Source organism: Elgaria multicarinata, chromosome 6, assembly GCF_023053635.1.
Source record: "Elgaria multicarinata webbii isolate HBS135686 ecotype San Diego chromosome 6, rElgMul1.1.pri, whole genome shotgun sequence".
Classification (NCBI taxonomy): Eukaryota; Metazoa; Chordata; class Lepidosauria; order Squamata; family Anguidae; genus Elgaria; species Elgaria multicarinata.
The window spans coordinates 105,966,318-105,994,268 of record NC_086176.1 but is presented as its reverse complement, the minus strand read 5'-3'; the positions used below and the strand labels follow the sequence as shown (position 1 = coordinate 105,994,268).

General features: G+C 44.2%; 1 protein-coding gene across 1 annotated transcript in view; it reads left to right on the top strand.

Annotated features, from left to right (window-relative positions):
* The window catches only part of DCC (DCC netrin 1 receptor), a 1,200,544-nt gene that overhangs the window by 1,094,027 nt on the left and 78,566 nt on the right, over positions 1-27,951 (top strand). The window contains 1 exon segment of the mRNA XM_063128256.1: positions 19,964-20,029. Within this exon segment, the coding sequence (XP_062984326.1) occupies positions 19,964-20,029 (66 nt within the window).

The following is a 27,951-nucleotide window of genomic DNA, read 5'->3' as shown; positions in this document are numbered from 1 at the left end:
ACTTACATGCAATCCCCTATTTGATTTGATTTTAATCTTGGCATCTAATTTTATTAGGCCCAATATCAAAAGCCCTTCGGTAGATGCTGCATCGACGTGCCCCTACATGCTTTATGAAATGGTTCTGTTTATCCTGTGGCCAGTGCAAAGTCCCTGCACAGTTTGGAAAAGACTTGATTTTCTTATTATTGCAGGGGAGGGGGTGTTAGCCAATTGTTTTCACAATATTATGATTTTTTTTGTTATATAATTATACCAAAGTACATTGCTTCCTTTCTTCCCACAGGTCTAAATGCAACTAGTGTAATAAGAACATAAATTCTATTAGAGGGGGGAGAAAGTCGTGGGAAGTATAAGGAAGACGATATGGAAATGAAGTCAAAAATAGCAAGTAACTGTAAACTAGAACTGAGAACCATGTGTAGAGAAGCCGAAACTTGTGTTTCGGGATGGCACGAGTGTTTGGGACAGGGGTGGTGGTGGCAGTACTCCCTGAATGTAGCTAGAATAGGGATGGCTGTTGCATGTGAATTCAGCCCCTTTAAGGCCCATCAGATTCCCACAGTGTTCCCAGCTTGGCTTGCCTTCACCGGGCATGAAGGGATGGTGGTAGCGGTGGGGCGGAAGAGAGAGGGTATGTTCCTGTCCTGCTATTCCGCTGCTCTGCTGTCACCAGTGCCACTCCCCATGATCTCTCCATCCCTTCCAGGGTTGGACAGGACATGGTGGTGATTGCAGTGTGGCAGAAGAGCAGGAGGGGAACAGAAGTGTGTGTGGGGGGGTTAGGATTCTGTGAAGAGAAGTAAGAGAACTGAAGTGTATGATTCTGTGAGAGGCAGATACTGTAGGGGAAGGTTTAGTGTGAGTTATTGACATTGAGAACAGTAGTATTCGAAGAAAGAACTGACAGAAACCATTACGCTTAGGAACCTTGTAACCATGCGCATTTGAACTGAGAAAACCAATAAGCTTATGTAGGGTGACCATATGAAAAAGGAGGAGAGGGCTCCTGTATCTTTAAAATTGCATAGAAAAATGAATTTCAGCAGGTGTCATTTGTATATATGGAGAACCTGGTGAAATTCCCTCTTCATCACAACAGTTAAAGGTGCAGAAGCTCTACTAGAGTGACCAAATTTAAAAGAGGCCAGGGCGCCTGCAGCTTTAACTGCTGTGATGAAGAGGGAATTTCACCAGGTGCTGCATGCATACAAATGACACCTGCTGAAATTTCCTTTTCAATACAACTGTTAAAGATACAGGAGCCCTGTCCTCCTTTTCATACGGTCACCCTAGCTTATGTGCACGCACTTACGTTAACAAATTCTAATTACTTTCAAACAACTGGTGTATGTGGAGGAGTGACTGAGGAGAGAACAGTTAATGGTGGCAGCAGAATGGGAAACTGAGGGCTAGGTTGCTGGGCTGTAGAGCTGTGGGGCCTAAAGAGTAAAGGCGAAACAGGAGCAGCAGCAGTAGGCCCAAACCCTCACACAGGTCATCACCACGGGGGTGGGGGGATTGAGTGGTCCTGAGTGCTAGTGGCATGGATAGTCCTGTCAGGTAGCTTGTGGACATCTCAGGTGAAGCCAAGATGACACAGGTGAAGGCAGGAGATTTCATATCAAACTTCCTGTCTTCTGTCATGACCACAGCATGCAGCTGTCATCCCTCTTACTTTGTCAGGGCCAACTCCCAGCAGGGAGAGAGGGACGATGGTGGCACAGCAGCAGCAGGGGTGGGTGAAAGGGGAGTGCCATGAGCCATAAGGGACTCCCATTCCACCCTCTGGCACTGCCATCAATGCCGTGCAAAGCACAAAAATCTGCCAGCTGCTCTGACTCCGCAATGGGCAAGTCAAATTCACTGGCAGACATCAGGGGGGAGGGGGAATTGGCGAAAGCTCTCTGAGCTCGCCCCTCCCCCAAACAGATTCCTCTCACATCTCTATGCTAGAAAACTTCGAAAAATAAGTCCCCCTTGGCACCCATGCTAACTTTTTTTCCCCGGGTGATCTTTGCAGTGCATGGGTGGAGGATGGGGAACAATTCTTTCTTTGAGTGTTCAGAACAAAAACAGAATGACCGGAACAGTAAAATGACCCTCCTATAATTCAAAGCATATGGATGAGCAATGGGGTTTCAGGCTTGCAACTCTCTACCCTATATTAAGAATATAGAAACAATGGCTTGTATCCAATACGATATGAGTGGAAACGCATTCATGCAAGTTGGCCTTCCTGCTCCTCATCCCAATTGCAGCACCCCGTTCCCTTCTGTAAAGCCACTCCTGAGGGTCAGGAGACTTCAAGAAAGGCCTGGGATGTAGCTTGGAGGCCTGCAGTAGGATGAAGAAATTGCCCCAAATCAGGCGGAGGCAGCTTTCATAAGTGGAAAGCTGTACAGACATTCTGCCTCCACCTGGTTTAGATCTACTGCAGCTACTTATGCCAGATCTGAGGCTTTTTCTGAGGGTCTCTTCCCAAAAGTGTTTTGGGAAGTGTGAAGGGTTAGGGATGTCCATCACCTGGAAATTTGGCCTTTGGGGGGCTCATTGGATCTCCATGCCACCCCCAATTTGGCTCACATTTGTGAGTCAAGCTGTGGGTTGTCCCAGAAATCCAGGGACTTTTTGAGGTTAGGTTATTTCATTGGTGTAAATAAACATTTGCGCAAATTACAGCCGCAGTTTGCGCAAATGTCAATTTTCACAAATACTTTTTTAAAAAAGGACCAAAATCCATCAACTGGCCCAAGCTGCTACGGACCGAGTCAGGCCACCTGTGGAAGTCGGAATGGAGTCTGAGGGGCTGAGCCGATGGAAGATTGCTGAGCTCCAACCCCAACCCAATTCCTCAGATATCTGTAGCTGTAGTGGGGAGGAGGGATGGAAAATCCCCATTGCACAAGTGGACTTCGACTTGTGCAGCACTGGAAATGATCCCACGTCTGCAAAGAGATCTGGAATGCAGCGGGAGGACCCCTGTGGGCAAAAACCTAAAATCGTACGCCTCAATCAGGGGTCTCCGCAGGGATCTCATCAGTTCTTTCGCAGTATCTTTGGGGAAGAGGGGTGGGGTGGGCAAACAGGAAAACCTTCAAACATATCCTACTGAATTCAGAGCGCCAGGTCTTCCCTGAACAAGGAATTAGTGTCTTGCGTCTGACAGGACACCTGCCGTTTTACACCTCGCTGGTTTCAATGTCATGAATAAACAGAGCACTAATTGTTTGAGCTTTCGGGGAAGTAGCATTTGTTGAAGCCTTGCTGCCTGGTTTATTTTATTTTATTTCCTTCCCCAAAAATGTAATTCAACCTGTGTCATGTTTGCATTACACCAGGCATGCCGCTGCTTGGCTGTGTGGAGCGTAAACTCTCTCGGCTCAGTCTTATTTGGCTGAAAACCAGAAACTGTCTGGTCTTGCTGCCGTGACGCTTCCTCCCAGCTGGTAGAGAAACCAGTACAAGTTACAGCTATTGCCTAATGCCTGCGTTCAGACAGCCACCGCGCTCCATGCTGTGATAGCAGAAGGATGCCTCATTGCCTCCCTCATCCTTTTCCCCCAATGCTTCTCTTAGCCCTAGGCTTTGCGTGTGCGTAAAACATACTGCAAGGAGGAACACAACGGCAATAGAATCAGGAGAGATTCAGTTGGATTTCAAAGCCTTTTTTTTTTAACAAAGCATCAAATTTCCTCCTGACTTTTGTATTTATAATAATTCGGAGAGGGAGGGTTTTTTTTTTTCAACGGAGGCATATTTGCCTATTTCACCAGAAGGGATATTTTTCTCCCTCTGATTTTTATGAAGCAGATGAAAAGGCAACATTCTCAGAACTAAAGAACTGCAAGGCTGTCCTACAGCGAGCCTTCTCAGCAGGATACGGAGATAATCAGCTATAATTGGATGTCAGCGTTATTGTTGTTGTTTTAACTGCCGCAAGTGACAGAAGTTTCGGGAGATCAGAAGATTTGGGGATTATTGTAGCCTTAGGCTGCAATCCTGCGAAAACTTATCAGGACATAGTGGGAACACTGGAGAAAAGAAGTGTCGGAGTTAGTTAGGGTGACTATATGAAAAGGAGGACAGGGCTCCTGTATCTTTAACAGTTGTATTGAAAAGGGAATCTCAGCAGGTGTCATTTGTATGCATGCAGCACCTGGTGAAATTCCCTCTTCATCACAACAGTTAAAGCTGCAGGAACCCTGCCCTCTTTTGTAGAGTGACCAGATACAAGTAGAGTGACCAGATACACTAGAGGCCTTCAAGAAGCAGCTGGACAACCATCTGTCAGGGATGCTTTAGGGTGGATTCCTGCATTGAGCAGGGGGTTGGACTCAATGGCCTTGTAGGCCCCTTCCAACTCTGCTGTTCTATGATTCTATGATTCTAAGGAAGCCAGGGAGAATGATACAGAAAATGAAGCCATCAGGGAGCAGCACAGTGGTGTCAAGCCAGATTAAAGAATGTGTGGATATTCACACAACCTAGGTGGTGTTGAGGCTGTGTGAATAATATCCACACATTCTTTAATCTGGCTTGACACCACTGTGCTGCTCCCTGACAGCTTCATTTCTTCTTCTTGGATGAGACACGTGAGTGAGTTCTACCCAATCAGGCTACAAAATGAGATCAGCAACACAAATGAACGTGGCTGCAATCCTATACATACTTACCTGGAACTACGTCCCATGCAACACATGATTTTGTTCTGAACATGATTTTGTTCTGACTTTATACTGTTAGTTTTACCCTACCCAGTGCCTGTTTACCCTACCCTGTGCCTGTTTGCATTCTCTTCCCCTCCTTATTGTTTTATTATGATTTTATTAGAATGTAAGCCTTTGTATCTATGATTCTATGATTCTATGATTCTAAGCTAGAGTTAGTGCTGCTGGAATAATTCTCCATGTGTCCATTCATAAAATGGATGGACGTAGTCTTGGAAGAAGTCTCTATCTTCATCCACTTGGCCTTAAAAATAACATAAAATTCTAGTCAAACAAGATTGGTGAGCAACTTCACCACTCTTTAGTCATAAGGCAGACACTGATGCTAAATATGCTTATTAATATGCAAAGGAATTAGAGATCTGTATACAAGCCACACCTGAGTACATCCATTTTGTCCAAATTTCACCTCAAAGCTTATTTTGACTCATCACCATACCTGATTGTGGGCATTGTTGTTTTCCTTTTCACATGACAATGTGTGTGTACTTTCATGCCCACTTTTCCGAATGTATGCATCAGTTGTGTGCATCTGTGACATGTACACATTCCTCTCCCATTGATTAAAACATAGTTGTGTACATTCTTCAAAAGTACGCATTTTTCATGTGCATTTCCCAAATAAATAAATATATGCCTGCCATTGACCACATTTTGGGGGGAAGGGAGGAGGCGTCCGCAAATCATATAGCAAGCTCGGAAATGTACAGACTTTGAATGCACATTACGTTTAAGTCAGTGTTTGGTCCAGAATTGCTATCTTGCTACATTTTGGCACCATAAGAGCAGACTGATGTACACATCCAGTACAAAGGAAGGATTTGACAGAGAACATGGAGGCAGCAAGAGATTGGAAGGCTCTTCCAGGGATTGAGATGTCAGAAGCCACAGACCTGAAGTTCATACTTCTAATGCAGGAGGCAGCAAGAAGGACTTTCTTATTGTTTAAAGCAGGGGAGGGCAACCTCCACCCTGCAGGCCTAATATGACCCACAGTCCAGCCTACAGAGGGTTGAGCACCATCTATGGGCCCTACTTCCTCCCCTCAACAAGCCCTACCCCCTGACCAGGGGAGAACTGAACAGAGATAAAATTAGAATTCCACCATGTACAGCATACACTCCCAATGAGGGGGGCACAAAAGGGAACCACTTTGTTATCTCCAATCAGAAATTGGAGATAACATGGAAATTTCACCACTTGGTCAGGGTCCTGCAAGTACCAGCCTAGTCTCTTCCTGCCCTACTCAAACTCTGATTGGGACATGAATGGGGCAGGAAGATCTCAGCCAGTATTTCCTGGATTGAAACCATAATTTGTGCAAATTTGGCCATAATTTCCACAAATAGCTCAGAATTTTGTGCAAGTCACAGAACTTTCCTTAAAAAGTTGCTCAAAAAAGTTGCCGGAGTTCAGGCAACAGCCCACAACTTGGCTCATAGGTGCAAAGCAAGTTGTACATGCTGCAGAATTCTACTGAGTCAAAAGAAGAATCGGATTTCCCAGTGACATCTTTTTCTTTTTAAACCTTTCTATCCCACCCTATATCACAGGGATCTCAGGGAAGCATACAGATAAATTTATATATGTAAAATAGAGCAATAAATATACCAATCTAAAATGAATTAAACCATTAATATGTTAAAACCAATATGAAATTTTAAAACAGTAAAAGCCAATTAAAACAAGACAATGTGCAGGCTGGTGGATTTAGCCATTAAAGGCTTTGTTAAAAACCCATGTCTTAACCTGGCACTGAAATGAAGCCACTGCCGGCACCAGTCAGGCCTCCAGGGGGAGGGCATTCCACAGCTGAGGTGCCACATCAAAGAAAGCCCTCTCCCATGTCCCACCATAGGATGTATCTCGCATTGGTGGGGCACAGAGAAGAGCTCCTCTGACTGATCTCAGGTCATGGCAGGCAAGTATAAGGAGAAGCGCTCCCTCAAGTATCGAGGTCCCAAGCCATTTAGGGCTTTAAACGTCATTACCAACACCTTGAATTCCAACTGGAAACATATTGCCAGCCAGTGTAATTCCTTTAAGACTGGTGTTAAAGATGTTCCAGTCATCAATCCATCTGCTGCATTTTGCACTAGCTGCAACTTCTGAGTCATCTTCAAGGGCAGCCCCACATAGAGTGCATTGCAGTAGTCTAATTGGGAAGTTACCAGTGCATGTATTACTGTGGCTAGGTTGTCCCTGTCCAGGAAAGGCCGTAGCTGATGGATCAACTGAAGATGACCGGGCCACGGAGTCCACCTGGGCCTTCAGAGACAAGGATGGATCTAGGAGTATTCCCAAGCTAAGCACCTGCTCCTTCAGAGGGAGTGCGACCCCATCCAGAACAGGTCGCTTACCCAATTCCCGGATTCGGGAACCACCAACCACCAGAGCTTCTGTCTTATCAGGATTCAACTTCTGTCTTATCAGGATTCAACTTCAGTTTATTAGCCCTCATCCAGCCCATTACAGCCTCCAGGCACTGGTCCAGCACGTTCACCGTCCCAGCTGATTCCAACGACAAGCAGAAATAGAGCTTGAAACAGCTCAGCCCTTCTTTCAGAATGTCTGTCTCTCCTTTTGGGTCTACCATAACAAAACTAAAAAAAATAAAAATGAAATTTGGCCGAGTGCATACAGACTGAGCTAGTGATGTGCTTTGCATGGTGAAAAATCTGCACTGGTGTCCTTCCCCTCCCCCACACTGGTAAGGCCAGGTATTCCAATCCATGCCAATAAGTGATCAAAGACAGTTCTGATTTACATGATTTTGCCTCTCAAAATTGGGGGGAGGCACTTGAATAAACGATTAAAGATGTGGTCAGACATCTATGTGGAACACCCAGCTCACAACTAACTCTGTTTGTTTAGTGTATGGACAGGCGCCCATCACTCAAAATGGTCACACAGCCAAGTATGTATTGAAATAACATTAGTTTTGCTACAGTGGATGGTGTATTCCTCTTGGTGCTCAGACATCTATGCTAAACAAAATAACAGAAAACCCTCCCTAGACATGAAACTCACTGCTTGGCCCTTTCAGAGTAACCACTCCTCAGCCTACCTTACCTCTTAAGAGTCTTGTGAAAATAAGAAACTGATATTCATTGTAAGCCCTCTCCAGTATAGGTATGTGCACTAGTGCAGGTGTGTGTAAGTTTAACACTCTAGAACAGGTATGTGTAAAAGGAAAGAATCTATCATGAGACTTGTTCCTACACAAATCAAGACTCGTTCCTACACATCCTTAAATGTAGGAACTACATCCTGTGACTTCTATGGGCTCATCTACACCAAGCAGGATATTCCACTATGAAAGTGGTATGAAAGCGGTATATAAATGACAGGAGCCACACTACTGCTTTATTGTGGTATTGAAGTGCACTGACAACTGATGGGGCCTATGATACATCTACACCAAGCAGGATATAACACTATGAAAGTGGTACGAAAGAAGTGGCTCTGGTTAGGCCTCATCTAGAGTATTGCGTCCAGTTCTGGGCTCCACAATTCAAGAAGGACGGAGACAAGCTGGAGCGTGTTCAGAGGAGGGCAACCAGGATGATCAGAGGTCTGGAAACAAAGCCCTATGAAGAGAGACTGAAAGAACTGGGCATACTTAGCCTGGAGAAGAGAAGATTGAGGGGAGACATGATAGCACTCTTCAAATACTTAAAAGGTTGCCACACAGAGGAGGGCCAGGATCTCTTCTCGATCCTCCCAGAGTGCAGGACACGGAATAACGGGCTCAAGTTAAAGGAAGCCAGATTCCAGCTGGACATCAGGGAAAACTTCCTGACTGTTAGAGCAGTACGACAATGGAATCAGTTACCTAGGGAGGTTGTGGGCTTTCCCACACTAGAGTCATTCAAGGGGCAGCTGGACAACCATCTGTCAGGGATGCTTTAGGGTGGATTCCTGCATTGAGCAGGGGGTTGGACTCGATGGCCTTGAAGGCCCCTTCCAACTCTGCTAGTCTATGATTCTATCCTGCTTGGTGTAGATGAGCCCTATGAATCTATTTCTGTGTGAATCAACCCTGTTGGAATCTCATTGGAATCTATATTCAGCAGTTACATCCCATGGATTCATTAGAGCTTGGCCATCTCCGTAGCCTATAATGGTACTTTATACAGATCATGTTTTCAACCAAGTATTGCTACTGCTGCTGCTGATACATAGTTTGGCCATTTCTGTGGCCTATCAGGATGCTTTATGCAAATTATGCTTTCTACAAAACACTATGGCAACAACTACAACAGCAACAAAATAAACACTGCTACTACTGCTGCTAATAACAATAACCAGCATACTGACCGAACCTGACTTTTCAAGGAGAAATGGCACAATTGCTACGATTCTCCTCTTCTTCCTTTGGCTCTGTTCATTGAACAGAAGTTTTCCATATGATACTGAAGCTTTTTGTGACAGCTGTGGTGCCCCCCAGAGATATATGATACACTGTGAAGAGGCTTTCAGTCTGGTAGATGCACAAGAAGGGAATCATGTCAAAAGCCTCTGTTTTGCTGTCATCTACCCACACTGCCAAAAGCTTCTTCCTTTTTTAAACAGCACCCCTGTTACCTGTAGGAAGGAACTGGTAGATTTCTTCAAATACCCTTGCATCTTGTTCACTGCAACATGCTGAGCAACCATGACCATCCTTAAACAAGCTTTTTAGAGTATACTCATGACTGACCACTCATGGATGTTGGTGGGTCAAATTAAGCCACAGAAAACTCGACTTTTCTGAAATCAGTCAGTATTTGTTGGGATTTCCCTCCCAGCCTGGCTCCTTCCCTCTGCTGATCCCCCGCTACTCACTGGGAGGAGGGAAGAAGCCAGGACGGGCGCCCACACTGCCAACAGTCCTCATGATCATCCCAGGAGTGCAGGAAAAATGGGATAACTGCAGAAGCAGTTATCCTAAGAAAATGGAGGGGTCATCCCTGCCTGCTCCTGGGATCCCCCTGTGCGTCATTTGGATGCACAGGGACAACCCTGGGGAAAATCCACAGTGTAGGGCCATGGTCACTGCTCTCTTCCTTATGTGAACTGCCCAGAGAGCTTCAGCTATTGGGCGGTATAAAAATGTAATAAATAAATTATGTAATTTCAACTCGTTGCAAATGCGGAAACGAAGCAGAAAGCAGAACCGTGGTAAGAAAACGCGATTTCCCCCCATCCTAAGGAGCCATTTGTTTAAGACTGTATTAACCTTGTAAAAACAATCTGCTATTTTGAAGTGGCCATTGCAGTTATTTGAATATGCAGAATCTGGTTTCAGAGAACATGCCATTTCATCCCAGCTTAATTATCCAGAATAACTATGCCACACTAATTTTGCTGTCACTATCAGAATCAAAGATCACAATTTTTCATACATAACAATGAAACTTAACGATTATATTGCATTTTCCTGAAAGCAGGATGGCAGTGGTTTTGCTTTGCTTTTTTTAACAGCAACATGCCAAGCCACCACTTCAGGTGACACCTTTCCTAGAGGTATCCAGACCACAGTTTTAAACAGCAATTTAGCTTTACTGCTGCTTTTGTCTTTGGAAGAACTCAAACCCTCGGCCAGTTCATTGAAACCTAAGTACACCACCCCCACCCCAAAACACTGTGGATTCTGCCTCTTCTGAGAGATTATATTTGGGGAGATGTAATGCCCTTACCATTACGTGGAAGGAAGTGGGCGCAGCAGCAGGCGGAGGAGGGGAAGAGCGGTGCTTCTTGCTGGCCATGCAGGCAGCTGGCAGGCCCCCAAAGCGGCAGCCTTTCAGTCACCTCACACCTCACCACACCTCGCCTTCTGATCCTGCTGGCCAGTTGGGTTACTTTCCTTAGCCGGGACACGAGTGCCCGCGTTGCCAGTGTGCTGCCTCTCTAAGGTCTTTCTGCCTTCAGGAACTGCGCTGGACAGACGTGCAGGCACTGTGTGGCTCCTGAAGGCAGCAAGGCCTTCCAGAAGCAGCATGCTGGCAATGCAAATGTACTTGTCCATGCTTGGGAAAGTAAGTTGCCTGGTGGCAGGTGGGGTCAGAAAGCGAGGCATGGCAAGGTGCACCAGCGAGTGACTGGCTGCTACTTCTTGGGCGGGTATGGGAGGTGGCGGAAGAGGCCACAGGAGGGGGCGGAGGGGAATTTGGGTGTGCAGCGGGTTCCCGGCACTTCAGGCGGCAACCTGCTTTGGGTTGGGCCTGGGGAGGTGTTTTGCCTGCTACTCCTTCTTTCCAGTTCAATAGTGGGCTTTCAATTCATGGGGAATACCTTCTGAAGGCTGCTGGTGCCTTCTCATGCTCATTACCTAGCAAATGCCCAAAATTCCTTCTTCACTGCTGCTTTTAGAATGCTGCAGTGAACATAAGAACATAAGAAGACCCCTGCTGAATCAGACCAAGGGTCCATCTACTCCAGCATTGGTCAGGGATGAAGAAGCAGGACATGGTGCAACACCAGTTCCCCAGCAACTGATGCACACAGGCTTACTGCCTCGGATACTGGAGACAGAATACAACCATCAGGGCAAGTAGCCATTAATAGCCTTTGCCTCCAGGAAGTTATCCAACCCCCTTTTAAAGCCATCCAAATGGGTTGCCGTCACTACATCTTGTGGTAGTGAGTTCCATAATTTAATTATGCGCTGTGTGAAGAAGTACTTCCTTTTATTTGTCCTGGATCTCCCACCAATCAGTTTCATGGGATGACCCCACTGGGTTCTAGTATTTTGAGAGAGGGAGAAAAATGTCTCCCTGTCCACATTCTGCACACCATGCATAATTTTGTACACCTCTATCATGTCTCCCCTTAGCCTCCTTTTTTCCAGTTGATGTAACCCTCCCTCATAGGGGAGATGCAGTGGGGCTTGCTTTGGCTAGAATTAGGGGAAGCCAGGAGCTAGGGCCTATCTATTTCATCAATGCCCTCCTCTTTCCCCTATAATTAGCACTGCATCTGGCTTTCTATTTTAGTCCCCATAACTCAGATCAAAATACTGAACATTCCCCCCCACACACACACACACACTTGCTTCTCTTTGCTTGTCTAAGCCGAGTAATAAAATTACGTGATCATAAATCCAATGTGAGGTATTGGTGGGATTAGTTTTGTTGAACTGTTATGTACTAGGCTTGTTAAGGACTGTTTAATCTTCAGCTCTGCTCTCAGTCCACTTGCCACAAATCAAAAACTCAGACCTTTTGTTTCCATGTATAAAGCTGGAGCCTTCTGCTTCCCTGTGGGTCATTTCTAGTTTGAAAACATTTCTGAATATATACTAAACTTTAGGAAGGCCTTATGAAAACGAGGACAGGTGCAGCACCTGAGCCAGGTCTACACCAAGCAGGATATTACGTTGTGAAAACTGTATAAGGAGTGTGTCCTGGGCCCCAATGGTTGTCACTACTGTTATGAACCATTTTAAAGCAGTAGTGTAGATCCTGCCATACTAGTAAAATTCCCTCTTCATCACAACAGTTAAAGCTGAAGGAGCTCTACTAGAATGGCCAGATACAAAAGAGGACAGGGCTCCTTCAGCTTTAACTGTTGTGAAGAAGGCAGCATTTCACCAGGTGCTGCATGCATACAAAGGACACCTGCTGAAATTCCCTTTTCAATACAACTGTTAAAGATACAGGAGCCCTGTCCTCCTTTTCACGTGGTCATCCAATACTAAAGATGGGATAGGCCTTATTTAATGATTATCTGTGGTTTCCAGCAGATTGAACTGAAAGTTATGAAGTCATACTCATTTGTTACGTTATTTTCTAGCCTAATTCAATCTTAAAGTTAACCACTGTTTGCTTCTCTTTTTTGGTAAGCTAAAAGTCATTAAAGGAGCGTGGCTGGCTGGAGAATGCTGTGAGTTCTAGGACTCCTTTCTCCCTAAACATGCATAGGGTTGTGCCCTAGGTTCTTTACTGAATTCTACTAAACCAGAATTCAGGGCAAAAACAACACAACTCTCTACTTCCCTTGCTCGGCTTCGTCCATTTTCTTCTGCTGCCCCTTATGCCTGGAACGCTCTACCAGAACATTTGAGAACTACAAGTTCAACCGCAGCTTTTAAAGCTCAGCTAAAAACTTTTCTTTTTCCTAAAGCTTTTAAAACTTGATTTTGTTCTGACTTTATACTGTTAGTTTTACCCTACCCAGTGCCTGTTTACCCTACCCTGTGCCTGTTTGCTTTCTCTTCCCCTCCTTATTGTTTTATTATGGTTTTATTAGAATGTAAGCCTATGCGGCAGGGTCTTGCTATTTACTGTTTTACTCTGTACAGCACCACGTCCATTGATGGTGCTATATAAATAAATAAATAAATAAATAATAATAATAATAATAATAATAATAATAATAATAACACTGAATGGTTGGACAATTGGGGAATTGTGCTGAAGTGGGATGGAATCAGTTAGATCAATAACATCAACATGATTTCTGTGTCTTCCAGCTAGTGATATTTCTATCCATATAAACAAATATACAAACCGGGAGAGGGGGAACCCACCACATTTGGCAGGTGAATACAAAATGGCCATTTGCTCTCCTTTTCAAATGGTTAAGACTCAACACTGTACAACGTTACTCTTTTGCTGAGGATCAAATGCCGGTATCCCCGCAATTATCTTGATTGAGAAGTTGATTATGCTGAAAGCTCCTGTGATGATAATGACCTTACATTCCTAATTGTGCCTTTCATACTAAAGCACTTCACACATTGATAGGCAAAGCAATAAAGAGGAAGAACTTCATATATACCTAAGCTGTAGGCAACCCCTCCTAATGAAATGTAACAACTCCCCAAGTTAACACCATCATACTCAAAGCATATGTCAGGTCTCCCTAAGAAAGTATGGACTGTTGCTAGGCATCACCTAAACATGGTGCATACTTCCAAGGTAAAAATAAAAATTCATGAACTACATTAGGGTGAACATATGAAAAAGAGGTCAGTGCTCGTGTCTCTTTAACTGCTGTATTGAAGGGGAATTTCAGGAGGGGTCATTTGTATGCAAATAGCACCTAGTGAAATTCCCTCTTCATCACAACAGTTAAAGCTGCAGGAGCCCTGCCTTCTTTTGTATCTGATCACGCTAGTATAGCTCCTGCAGCTTTAACTGTTGTGATGAAGAGGGAATTTCACCAGGTGCTGCATGCATACAAATGACACCTGCTGAAATTCCCTTTTCTATTCAACTGTTAAAGAGACATGAGCCCTGTCCTCCTTTTCATATGGTCACCCTAAGCTACATGCCCATTGGAAGGTCACTGGCTGTGGGACAGCCCTGTTGTTTTTTATGCTGAGACTTTAACATTTTCAATGTAACTCAAGGTCTTGGACTGGCTGCATAAGGATCATCATTATAAAGTGTCTTATGGTCCTATTCTTCACTTTGATATCCCTGCATGTATGTCTAGGACAACAGTGACCAATACCAAAAATGTTGAAGAGGGTGGGGAAAGTCTATTTGTTTATTTGTCTGTTGTTATTTATATTCATATCCCACCTGTCCTTGCAAGTTACCCAGGGCAGCTTTGGGGAGATTGTTTGAGGAGATAGGTTTGCAGTTCCTTTGTGGTGCACAACTCAGCTGGCTTACATATTGTCCCTGCTGTTAAACACCTATCTCAGAGCTGAACCAAAACATTTCTGCCTGATGTGAAGGACAAGAATTAGGGATGGGTGAACATGTAATGTTTCAGCTTGTTGAGGTTCTCTAAATTGCTCCTCAAAGCTCAGGTCACCTTGTTTGCATTTCCAAAGGTGTCTTCTTGTTGTTGGTATTGGTGGTGGGGTTGTGCATTTTTAAAGTTTTGTGGGGGTTTTAAATACACATTTTTTTAAAAAAATAATCATATTGTCTTATTTTAATCAATAGGGGGAAGTGCACACTTTCAAAAAAAAATGCAAACTTTTCCCCATTCGAATGAACCGAAGAGAGAGAGAGAGATCACAAACAAGAATGGGAAAAAGGCAATCTGAGCTTTGCAGTAACCTTCAAAGAATTTCAGCGAGTTTAGAATTGGTTCTCTGAATCCTAGCTCTAAAAGTCCATCATCCCAAAAACAATATTTTTAAAAAATGAAGAAAAGTATGTGAGGAAAGGTTAGTTAGTTTAATCTGTGTGGTGTTTAGGTTAACATAAAAGCAGCCATGTTATAGCCATGTTATTTTAATCTAACAGCCATGCTAGATTAAACCAAATGTCGATCTGATCTAGCTAGTGCTGAATCAGATTGACATTTGGTTTGATTAGATGGACATTTGGTTTTGACCATTCCATCTTTGGCATTTGGGGGTGGGGATGAAAACTCAGGTGAAAGAGTCTGGGAGAGGTGATAATTTTGGGGGTAAATTTCCTTGGGGTGTAGGTCAGGGTTTCCACATGAAGCCAGTTGTTGAGGGGTCTTCTTTTTTTCTTTCTACTTTTTTAAAAACACCCCCAGCATTTTCAGGAGCCTAGGAGTTCTTCCTGGATGCTTATAGGAGAGGGTGAGGTCACATGGTCTCCAAAAGGCATTCACTAAGAACTGCTGGGCTCCTCCAACTGCCAGGGGAAGGGGTGTGATTTTTTTTGAAAAACTAAAACAAAAATAGGACAATAAATAGGACAATAAAACAAAAAGGCCCCCTCAACAACCGCCTATACTTTAAAAAAAGACATGTGGAAAACCAAAGAAAAAAAATCTCTGAATTTTTCCCCTCCCTATGAAAGAGGCAGAAAAAACAATGCCTCTTTCGCTGGTAGAGAGGAAGTTCCCAAATATAGGGGACAGGTTATGGCCCTGCACTAGATCCAGCATTCTGTTCACACAGTGGCCAGCCACTGCCTCTGTGAAACCCACAAGTGGAATGTGAGTGCACAACACCCTCCTGCCATTGTTCCCCAGCAACCAGTGTACATAAGCATACTGCTTTTGACACTGGAGGTACCATATAGTCATCAGGGCTAGTAGCCATTGATAGCTTGAAACTCCATGAATCTGTCTAATCCCCTTTTAAAGTCATCCAAATTGGTGGCCACCACAACATCCATAGTTCAACTACATGCTGTGTGAAGAAATACTTCCATTTATTTGTCCTGAATCTCCCACCATTCAGCTTCAGATTCTAGTATTATGGAAGAGGGGCTTCTGCGTGACCCAAACAAGCCATGAGTTACGCAAACCATGGACGGTCATTACATGCGACTGGATCTGTATGCTTAACAGACTATCTTGACCGCATATCCCGCTACAATACCTACAACAGACAAAGTGTCCTTTTGGCCACAGCATATTTGTGCCAAGATTATGCAGCTAAATCAGCCTTCCCCAATTGCCCATGCTGGGAATGATGGAAAATGTAGTCCACAATGTAAGAACATAAAATAGCCATGCTGGATCAGACCAAGGTCCATCAAGTCCAGCATTTTGTTCACTCAGTGGCCAACCAGCTGCCCATGGGAAACCCACATGTTAGGACATGAGTGCAACAGCATTCCCCCCCTCTTTGTGTTCCTCAACAATGGGAATACATAGTCATATTGCCTTTGATACTAGAAACAGTACATTTAGAGGTTAGATGAATTTCTCCTTTTTTCAGAATATCTTTTTTCTTTTCTTTTCTGAATATTGACCCAAAAAATACATTTTTGGTTGTGTTTTTGCTGTGGACTGGTAGTGCAATGCTTGTTCTCTGTCAAGTCATTGAAAGAAATGTGATTTGCATATTTGTCACAGTACATTACTCAGCTTAAAGTTATTGACACTCTGGAGTGGAGGGCTTTAATATTATGGGTGAAAAGTTTGCAATTTCTGCTTAATAAGAGATTGAGCAGCTTATATAATTTCACCACAACTGTAATACTTATTTATGATTTTGCTCTTAGGCTACAAATTTATATACACTTACCTAGGAATAACTCTTATTTAATTCTGTGACCTCTGAGTAGTGTTACATGATGTGCTAGTTAGACTAGTGCAGTGCTGAAAATCTTGACCATTCCATTTTTGGAATTTTGTGGGGAAGGGGCAAAAATGAAAACTCGGGTGAAAGAGAGTGGAAAAGGTGAGAATTTCAGATAATTTTCTCCTTGGGGATGGGGACACGGTCTCCACATACCTTTTAAAATGTAGCCAGTTGTTGAGGGGGCTTCTCTTCTTCTTCTTCTTCTTCTTCAACAACAACAACACCCCCAGCATTTTCAGGAGCTCAGGAATTCTTCCTGAATGCCTACTGGAGTGGGCAAGGTCACATGGTCTCCAATAGGCATTCACTAAGAACTGCTGGGATCCTCCAAATGATGGGGGAAGGCGGTGGGTGTTTTTTAAGAGGGAAAAAATAGAAAGAAGGCCCCTCAGCAATCAGCTACATTTTAAAAAGTTATGAGGAAACACTGACCCCCTCCTCTGGGATGAGAGACTCTGAGGTATTTCAGCAGCAGTATAGCACCTTACTCCTGAGGGGTGAGGCACCTAGGGCTTTGCTAAACAAACTATTTATAGCATGTTCATTTCTGGCCACTCATGGGTCAATTAAATGATGCTGTAAACAAACAGGCCATCTCCCATGGTCTCTCCCCCACCCCACATTCCATTTTAAAATAGATCAGAGAAAAGCTGGAACAAACCCTTAATGGCAGAAAATTGGCAGCATGTAAAGCTGGCATTGCACTAGGAAGGGAGGAAGGACTTTAAACGGAGGGGGAAGTTGGTAAAATGCCTCCTTGCAACAAAGGGAGGCAGATCTGAGCCCCATGGATCACTCTTGCTATCCAGCACATTCATGTTTTGCTCAATTTGTTTACCCCCTTCTTTGCCTTTGGGGAAGTCTATTAGAAACTGAATTGCTTGAGCTAGTCTTGTGTGATTGCTCTCAACTTCATTCCTGTGCTTTTTTCCTATCTTTGCTGGAGCTGGGGGTGAAGTCACCTGGCTTTTTAGTAGGGCTGTGCTCTGCTTCTCTTCGGGTCAGAGAAGCAATAGCGAGGCGGACTGATTCACCTCCAGAAAGGGCGGAGGCAAAGAGAGTCGGGGGGGCTGCGGATCGAGGCGAAGAGGATCGCCTCAATCCGGAGCTCCGGATGCAGGTAAGGGGTCAGGGGGGTTGGCCTACCTGGCGCTGCCGCCGTTGCCGTCCATGTGCCAGCAGTGGCAGCAGAGCCAGGTAAGGGGGCAGGGAGGAGGGAGGCTTACCTGCGTCCGTCGCGGTCCGTCGCGGTCCGTCGCAGCTTCAATTGAAGCCCCGGTTGCAGCCAGAAGTGAAGGCCAAGGCCTCTTCCAGTTTCAAGCCAGGGCCTCAATTGAAGCCTGTGATGATGGACACAGGTAAAGGGGTGGGGGTGGCTTACCTGGCACTGGTGCCGCCATCCATGCGGCAACAGCGGTGGAGCCGGATCTCGCTCCGCGGAGCGGGGAACAGGAGGGTCAGCCCGAAGAGGTTCGGGCCCGATCCGGAAGTTCCAGATCAGGCCATGAAGAGGATCGGGGGGTCTGTGCACATCCCTACTTTTTAGCTGTATCTCAAAATGGAGTCAGCAATGCTCACTCAAAAGAGAAGTACTTTGTAACAGTAGACAAGTATAGGATTGTACTGTTAGACAGTTTTTGGAGGTGAGGCTTTTTGGTGGCAATTTACATAAAAGTAAGTACTTGATGGCATTATTTATTTATTTATTTATTTATTTATTTATTTATTTTACACTATTTATATACCACTCCCCATTTAGAATTTTGGAGTGGTGAACAAAATAAAATAGAATAAAAACACATTAAAATACATTTTAAAAGAAACAAAGTACAAATCGCCCAGAGAGCCCTGGCTATGGGAGCGGTATATAAGTTTAATAAATAAATAAATAAATAAATAAATAAATAAATAAAATAAACCACGGCTGGTTATTGAGGGAAGGCTTCCTAGAAAAACAATGTTTTCAGGAGGGGCCAGAAGGAATACAGAGTTGGCGCCTGCCTGACCTCCAGAGGCTGTGAATTCCATAGGACGGGGGCCACCACACTGAAGGCTCTTCCTCTAGTGGACTCCAATCGGAGTATGGGTCTATGTGAAACCACCAGGAGCAGGCCCTCGGATGACCTCAGTGACCAGACAGGTTGGTAGGAGAGAAGGGGCTCTCTCAGGTAGCCTGGTCCCAAATTGTTTAGGGCTTTGTACACAAGTACAAGAACCTTAAACCTGGCCCGGTAGCAAATAGGCAGCCAGTGCAATACTCTCAGCAGAGGAGTTACATGCTGGAAAGGGGCAGCTCCAGACAACAGCCGAGCTGCAGCATTCTGCAGTGGCTCCAGCTTCCAGAAGAGCTTTAAGGGCAGCCCCATGTAGAGTGCATTGCAGTAATCCAATCTTGAGGTTACTAATGCTTGTGCCACCATGGCCAAGCTATCCCTGTACCACTGTGGCCAAGCTATGTCTATCGTGTCTTTCAGAAAGCTGGACAGCTGCTCTGTAAACTGTGGTGGATGTGGCAGGACTCTGAGGAAATCTGTGGGCCTCCCAGAAGCCCAGATTTCCTGACAGTGGACCCCCCTTCTGGACGGAACATAGGGGAGTTTGTTCTTCCCTAACCCTACCCCAATCTCTTTGCTGAATCTCCCACTTTCTATACACTCCTCTTGCTCTGAGTCATCCCTCAGAGGGGCAGAATTGTTCCTGGGGCCTCCGTGTGCTGATTCCTACTGATGGTTTGATTTTGCATAGGAGACTATAAATTCTGTGAGGAATATATACACAAAGAAAGAGAAGACCCTAAACATCAAGGTGTTAAATGGGGCATGCTGCCACCTGGCAGAATAATATAATTTACTTGCACTAGAAAGAAATGCCAGAATGGAAGCTATGAGCAGACATGAGCCTTTGCAAAGTGAGCGCACCCAGCACTATGCCTGTCATATGAGGCTTGAATGGCTCTTCTGTCAGGTCTGTCATCTCCTGAGAGAAAATTGTCTGACTGGTACCACAAGCTTCACCTTATTTTGTCACTTTTAACTAGTAATCCTGAATAGCAAAGGGGTGGTGGAGAGTGAGCGGGGGAGTCAAGGTCCTCAAAGGTTTGGGTTTAGAAAAACTGCTATTTTGACAGATTTTCTCATGCAGATGTGCAGTTGCTTCCTCTCACAATATCTAATGGCTTAAATGTCAGACCAACAGCCTTTGAAGAGCTGAGCGGGCTGCCTCAGGTCGGCTCAGGTATATCTTCCTTCTGTTCTGATGCTCATTTTCCTTTTCACAGGTCGTCATGGAGATGGGGCCTACTGGCCGGTTGACACAAACTTGATCGACAGAAGCAGCCTTAATGGTAAATATGGACAAAAATGGATTCCTCCCAATTTACCTTTCATTATTCCATTTTGCTTCAACAGTAACTTCTGTGTACTTTGTCTTCTCCAATTCTCCCTTCTTTCCTCCCAGTTTCACCAAATGCCAACTGAAAGAACTCGCTCCAGCAGTTTGGGTGACCTGAAGTAATTTGGCTTAGGAGGGCCCCTTAACCGTCAGGGTATGGAGGTGAAAGCATAGCCAATGTGGCCACTGGGAGACATGCACTTAAACAGAGAATGCCTCAGAGTACCCTGTAGTATCACAAAGGATTCTGGGATGGATTTAAACTTGGCCAAGGCCTAGCCAGGTCACAGACACTGAAATCCGTGTGTGTGTGTGTGTGTGTGTTTAAAAAAGCCGTTTTAAAGTAGTTGAAAATACAAGCAACAAAAAGGAAGGAGAACACATAACAATACAACAGGATTACAAAAAAATGAGACAGGGGTTAAAAACAAATATCACTAATTACAGTCTTATCTTGGTTGGGCTTGGGAGACAGTTCGAATGGGATACTCTGAAGAGAGGATTAGCAATGTTGAGAGATTTCTGCTGTGCAAGTTGTGCCACTGAAGAAACAGAAACTGTGATGCCATAGTTTCATTGTTTTTCAAGTTCCAATTCTTTGCTTGCCATACTTGCTGAGTGAGCGTGTATATGGCCACAGTCTTGCAAACGTTATCAATCCATTGTGGCTCAGAGGGTTATTTGGGAGATGTCCAGTGACAAACTATACCAAGCAGGATATTCCACTATGAAAGCAGTATGAAAGTGGTATATAAAAGGCAGGAGCCACACTACTACTTTATTAGGGTGACCGTATGAAAAGGAGGATAGGGCTCCTGTATCTTTAACAGTTGTATTGAAAAGGATATTTCAGCAGGTGTCATTTGTATATATGGGGAACCTGGTGAAATTCCCTCTTCATCACAATAGTTAAAGCTGCAGGAGCACTGCCCTCTTTTAAATCTAGTCACTCTAGTATAGCTCCTGCAGCTTTAACTGCTGTGATGAAGAGGAAATTTCACCAGGTTCTCCCTATATGCAAATGACACCTGCTGAAATTTCCTTTTCAATACAACTGTTAAAGATACAGGAGCCCTGTGCTCCTTTCCATATGGTCACCCTAGCTTTATAACGATATTGAAGTCCACTGACAACTGTTGGGGGCCATTGAGACATACCATATACCGCTTTCATAGTGCTATAGCCTGCTTGGTCTGGCTGCTGCCTTTTAATACCACTTTCATACCACTTTCATAGTGCTATATCCTGCTTGGTGTAGATTAGGCTACGATCTACTTTAAGGGAGTGGGGAGAGAGTTCGACAGGCTGGGATAGGCCTTTGGCTTATCTTATTTTCTTAAGGGTGTAGCTAGGGTGACCATATGGAAAGGAGGACAGGACTCCTGTATCTTTAACAGTTGCATAGAAAAGGGAATTTCAGCAGCTGTCATTTCTATATATGGAGAACCTGGTGAAATTCCCTCTTCATCACAACAGTTAAAGAAAGCTGCAGGAGCTATACTACAGTGACCAGATTTAAAAGAGGGCAGGGCACCTGTAGCTTTTACTGTTGTGATGAAGAGGAAATTTCACCAGGTTCCCCATATATACAAATGACACCTGCTGAAATTCCCTTTTCAATACAACTGTTAAAGATACAAGAGTCCTGTCCTCCTTTTCATATGGTCACCCTAGTGTAGCAATCCCAGTGTATACCACCATGCTGCTGTAATGTCCTGGGTCAATTTGGAGTTACAGCACAAAGTTACAGATTGTGACTTTTCATTGGCACCACCATTACAGCAAACCACCTATTCACCATGATAGTGGGCATGTCTAGATGAGGGTTTATCCTGGGGATCTCCCCAGGTTCATCCCTGTGCGTCCATATGATGCACAGGATATCCCGAGGGCAGGGAGAGATGATCCCTCCCTTTCCCCGGGATAGCTGGGATGGCTTTAATCCTGACTTTTCCCATGATCTTGGGATCATCCCAAGACTGTAGGACTTGTGGGCAGCCATCCTGGTTTCTTCCCAGCTCCTCGTGAGTAAATGCAAGGAGCCAGGAACCAGGCTTGGGGCACAGAGCTCTTTAGGAGCCCATTTGGGGTGGGAGGGGGGAGCAGGAGCTTTTTTTTAAAAAAAATAACCTTAGCTTTAGTGATGGAGTGCTCGTGCACTTACTTTTGATAAAAATAATAATAGCAGGCACAACATCCTCTTCCTCCTGGAACATCACACGCTGCATGTAGACTGAGGGGGAGGATCTCACGATCACCATATCCGGGAGGTCTAGACATGCCCAGTGACTCGTAGGATACGTTAGATAGGTTTTTCAGCATCATGCTTCTCAGCAAGCCAAGCGGGTCATGAGAAATTTAAACAAAGCTTTCAGAGGGGTTTGATGTAATATTCCAGCTTGGAAACATTGGCCAAGTATTAGTGGGTGGAAGCCTGCAATAGAGTTACACTCCATTGCTATGTGACGGTGTCACTGGGATCACTGAAGCAAAATAGTGTCTATGAGAAAAGAAAGTGCAGGAGATTAAAGAGGGAAATGGAATAGATAATTGAGAAAAAATTAATTATCCCTTGGCAGCGTCTAACCATGACAGAATAGTCATTATATGTACTGTAGATTTAGCAGATATAAGTTGCAAAGCCAGGAAATTGCACTGTGTTAAGAAGCAGGTCCCATTTTAAGTCCATCCTCTCTCCTCCCCTCCCGCCACAAATCTATACTGATAGTCTGTGAAGGTAGGAGACACAATGTGAGTACTTAATTCTGTGCAATTATGTGGTACCAAACCAGCAACCATAATGAATCGGACCATTTCAACCTGATAGCAAAAAAACAATTGGGTTTTGACTTGAGTCAGGCAGGTCAAGGGCTGCATGCCAGCAATAGATGGGGTCGAAGCCCGAAATGAGCAAACCCTGCGTTATTTATTCATTGCATTTCTATACTGACCAACAGCTGAAGCTGTCAGGGTGGTTCACAAAAATTAAAACCACACGCTTGCCCCACCACCACCGTTCACTCATACAGAAGCCCATTCACACACTTACATACATATACAGTCATTCATCTGCATAAAGATACCCTGATGCGCTTACATAAACACACACACGTACACATTGACAATCTCTCTCTCTCTTTGGCCGTTTCTACACCAGCCCCAAAAGCTGAGTCCCTGTGCATTCAAATGACACACATGGACTCCCGAGTGGAAGGAGGGACGAGAATGAGTTTTCCCAAGGATAAGTACTCCCTGGGAAAACCCAATTCTTCCCATGGACTTGGGATTGTCCCGACACCCCAGGAGGTGTGCCTGCCCGTCCCAGCTTCTACCCTCCTCCCCATGAGTAGCGGGGATCAGTAGAGAGAAGAAACTGCTCCAGGAGGAATCGGGGGTAGGGGGGAGTGGGGTGGGGGGCTTTTTTTTAAAAAAAAAAACCTTACATTTAGTTAGAGTGCATGTGTGCAATCAGGATATCGTGAGATCTCCCCCTTTCAGACAAGGGCCTTCCCCCCCCCACACACACACACTTGCTCACTCACTCACACGCAGAGCATGTGGTCTTTGCTCACCCCTTGCGTTCCCCAAGTGAGAGATGAATGAAACCATCTATGGATTCAGCCAGTGCCTCAAGTCCAGATTCCAGAGCCGGTTTCACCCACCCTTGCTAGGCCCTATTGTTGAATCTCTGAGCTGCCACCTCTAGGTGTCAACTCAGATCAAATGGAAATAGCCATGGCCTAAACATACGAAACTGCATTACACAGAATTAGACCCATCTGGTTGTTTTTTATGGATTTACCCAATCCATTCTTTGCCGAACTCAATATGGAAGCAGTCATAATCTGCAGTCAGAAATTCATACATTTCTGGGCTTGCATGTGCACATTTGAAAATGTGCAACCCCCACTGTGTACATTTCAAAAATCTATAGACATGTTTTAGTCAACAGGGGCATGTGCACATTTGAAAAATGCATACTGATTTTTTTTTCTCATTAAAAAAGCCCACATCCAAAGAAACCAGCATGAAACAGAACTGAAGGTGGGAAAAGAAGGAGCTGACAGATCCACCCAACCCTAGTTTAAACCAAAATCTTCATGGTAATTGGGGGGGGGGGTTCTGCAGATGGATCACTGTAATTCCCTGTGGCCTTCACTGTTTTAGTTTTGAAAATGGAATTTGACAGTATTTATGTTACATTGTGAACTATGGGGCAGAAAGGCAGAGAAACAAGTGAATGCATAGAAGGCCAGTTGTTCATACAGAACTCCAATGTGTTCAAGGGCTTAAGCAATCACCAGGTTGTCTGTGATTGGTTCCTCCAATGTATGCATCTTTAGTTGAATATGAATATGTGAAATTTTGTATATAGCAGTTCAGAGAGTTTAGGAGACTGGGGCCATGATTGGCCAATGACTTCTGGGGGAAAAGCAAATCCCGTTGAAAAGTTCCTGGATTGTTCATTCGAAAGATAATTTCACAAGGTCCTGTAAAAGCAGCTGTCTGCATTTTCTTAGTCCTTTGCGAGGTTTTTGCTGTATGACTGGGCGAAATCTGCAGGAAACGACTCCCCAGTGCAAGGAATGTGACGCATCCTTACATGCGTCCTTTTCATTTTAACAAGGCTTCCGTAGAAGAACTTTCCTGGTGGATGGTGCTTCGAATTGCTACAAGAAGGCTATCAAATGATGGAAATGATTTTCAGATAATTAGAAAGAGGCATAGCATGCATGTGATGCTGTTCATTTCTATTTTGTACTTTAAGAGTCCGGATGGGAAATGTAATTTTAATTAAGCCTGACCTGATATAGCAAGACATGGAAGAAAACCCCCTATGGTTTACAAAAGATTAACAGAATCTAATCATTATCAACTTTGGTTTAGACATGCTATCAGCCTCTTCCCTTTACCACTCCACACCTAATGGGGATTTAGCATTTTCAAGTTATTGAATGTATAAGGAGAATTAAATACCTGAAAGTTACATAAGCCAGGCTTGAAAATACAAAATTAATATAAGGCACATGGCTGATTAAATCAGACAGATTCATTTTTCCAGACATAAGATGAGGAGGGAATACTTAATCCTGTCATCCCTTTATTAAAAACAACTATAGCTTAGTGATAGATAAATGACTTCTCTTTTGTACGTTAGGTGGTGGGAGAGTCAGAGATAGTATCAGTAAATCCTAGCTGTTTAATTAGCTCGCAACATTGTTTGGTACCTGAGAATTTTCTTTATCGGAGCCTGAGTAGACAGGGATAGTTGTGATCATTAGTGTTGGAAACCATGCAGTATTCACTACAGTTTATGGGAAGCCAAAGCCTTCTGAGTTTCCCAGGATTTGAAATGTGCAAATTATTTCCAAGCCCGAGAGAAGAAATTCAGCAAAGATGCCTTGGTCTCCTCTGTTTACTGGTAATGCTGGGCAGACACGTAAACATGCTATATAAGAAGACATGTAGGTTTTCTTATATACACTGTGAAAATTATGGTTTGGTAAGGAATAGATGAAGGCATGAATTATGTCTGAATGATGCAGCAAGACTTCTTAAAATCTTGCCCCCTCCAGGCAGTAAAATGTCTTCGGCCAGCACTTTCATATAAATGTTAACTCTAACTCTCTCTCTCTCTCTCTCTCTCTTTGTGTGTGTATATGATATTCAATACAGATGTGCTACTTAGAATCAGACTGCATCCCTTGATAATCTACCCAATTCATAGTACAACACATTTCCTCTTTCTAAGGAACACCTCCCTTGATGCCCAACAAGAAACCCAACGCCTCCCAATTTTTATTTTAAAAAGTGTTTTATATTCCTTTTACTGGCAGCTGAGATTTCTTCAAAGTGAAGTGGAAGCCTCCAGCTGCTGCCACCTTAATTTCCCATGCGTGGCTCTGGGCACATTACTTGTTCTTTGTCACACCCCATGCCCACCTGTGTTGATTGATTGATTTTATTTATTACAATTATATACCGCCCCATAGCCAAAGCTCTTTGGGTGTTAGGGTTGTGCTCCAAAGGTTGCCAACTCCTCCACTAGACCACGTGGACTTCCTCCAAGGCCTTTTCTGTTGATGTTGTTTGGACCATTTATTTATTTATTTATTTATGTTTGTATACCATTCCGTATCCGAAACTTTCAGAGTGGTGAACAGCAGCTAGGATAAAAGAATAAAAATGTCATGTTAAAATCATTACTATTTAAAAAGAAAGGAGTTCTGATGGACCTCCATGCCTTTCTCGCTATACTTCCATGTACTATACAACTTTGGCGAGTGCCTGATGAAGCTGCTAGCATATCTGCCTTCATACAGAGCCTCCCTTCCTATGTGTTCACACCTCTAATTTTGTGTAAATGGGGCCTTTACAGCTGCAGCCTATGTTAGGTAGGAAATACACAATTTCTGGAGCCTCCATCTCGCACAACAATGGAGGCTCCAGACCAAAGCAGATGGCTACCGAGTGCTCATCAGGCCACGGGATGCTCAGACCCAGTCAAGCACCTGCGACATCTCTACACATTCTATGTCCTACCTTTGAAAGGTGATTTCTGTTCCTAAGGACTAGGCTCAGCTATTGACCCCGCAAACAGCAATGCGTGAATATATTCACATCACTACACGAAAGATTGCAATTTGGTGCAGAATCCCTTGCTGTGGTTCCCTTGACATAAACAGAGAAAAGCTCATCAGACCAAGCTTGGTATACATCAATGATTGCTGAGAGGAGAGCAATCACAATTTTGAATCAAGGGTGCTATACCAATACATTAATTTAACATAATTTGTGGCAGATTGTGAGCTGAGTATTAAAACAGGCACTCAAATGAGCCGAGAGACAGTCGCTTCATTATGCCATGAACACCACCGGGCAGAAAAGTAGAAATCCATCTTTCCTGTGATCCCATCTCCAAGGAGATGGTGGTAATAATCTGATGAGTGCCATCAAGTCCTCAGTAACATTTGTTAGTGTGACATAAATGGTGGGCACTTCACTTGAAATGGTGTTGGCATTTTCCTGCTTGCTGTGTTGTTGTTGTTGTTGTTGTTGTTGTTGTTCCTTTCTAAAGAGCCAAACATTTTCTAAGTGTTGTACAGGCACTAAAAGATTATGCACCCCCTGCCTGCAAGCTCAGAATCTAACAGACCTGATTTAAAAAGTGGAGGCGGAACGGGTAAGGAAGAAGAAAGCAAATATTGGAGCAGCTGCTCCTCCACTGGCCAATGGATGGGCCAAATTGCTCTGGCCCCATAATGGTCTTCCTGGAAGGCAGGGGGTCCTTCCTCCCAGTGGCCCTTGGTCTGTGACCCTTGGTGAGTGGCAAAGACCAGAAGATGCCTCCCTTCTGCTCTGCAGTCCCCGGCTAACTCATTGTTCTTGTTTGCTGTATCACTGAGATGTGTCAAAGCGTAAACCCCCTGTGTTTTATGACACCATTCTGCACCCAGGCCCATTCTCTAGAAAGAAATTCATATGCCCTTGGCAGGCCTTAAATTGTATCTGTTTTTATAGTTAGCTTCTAAAAAAAAATAGGGTAAGGGAAGTAAATTTGTGACAGTAGAACATCATGTAGTTTGACTTCCTGCACATCAAGTAGGTAGGATATTTCTCATAAACCATGACCTTTCATTGCTCGTGTCACAGATGCATTCCTAAAGCATAAAATATTGTATTGACTTATGGGAAAAATTACTCTTGATAGGAGTCCTCACCTTGATAGCAGTCTTCAGAAATCTGCCGACTCTCACTCTACATAATACTGCTGCTTCAAGTGATGTCCACGTACAGTAAGAGCTGTATGCAACCACCTCCATGTATTGTATAAGCGCATGGAGGGGGTCATGGAGCCACCTGGGCTAGCCCTTC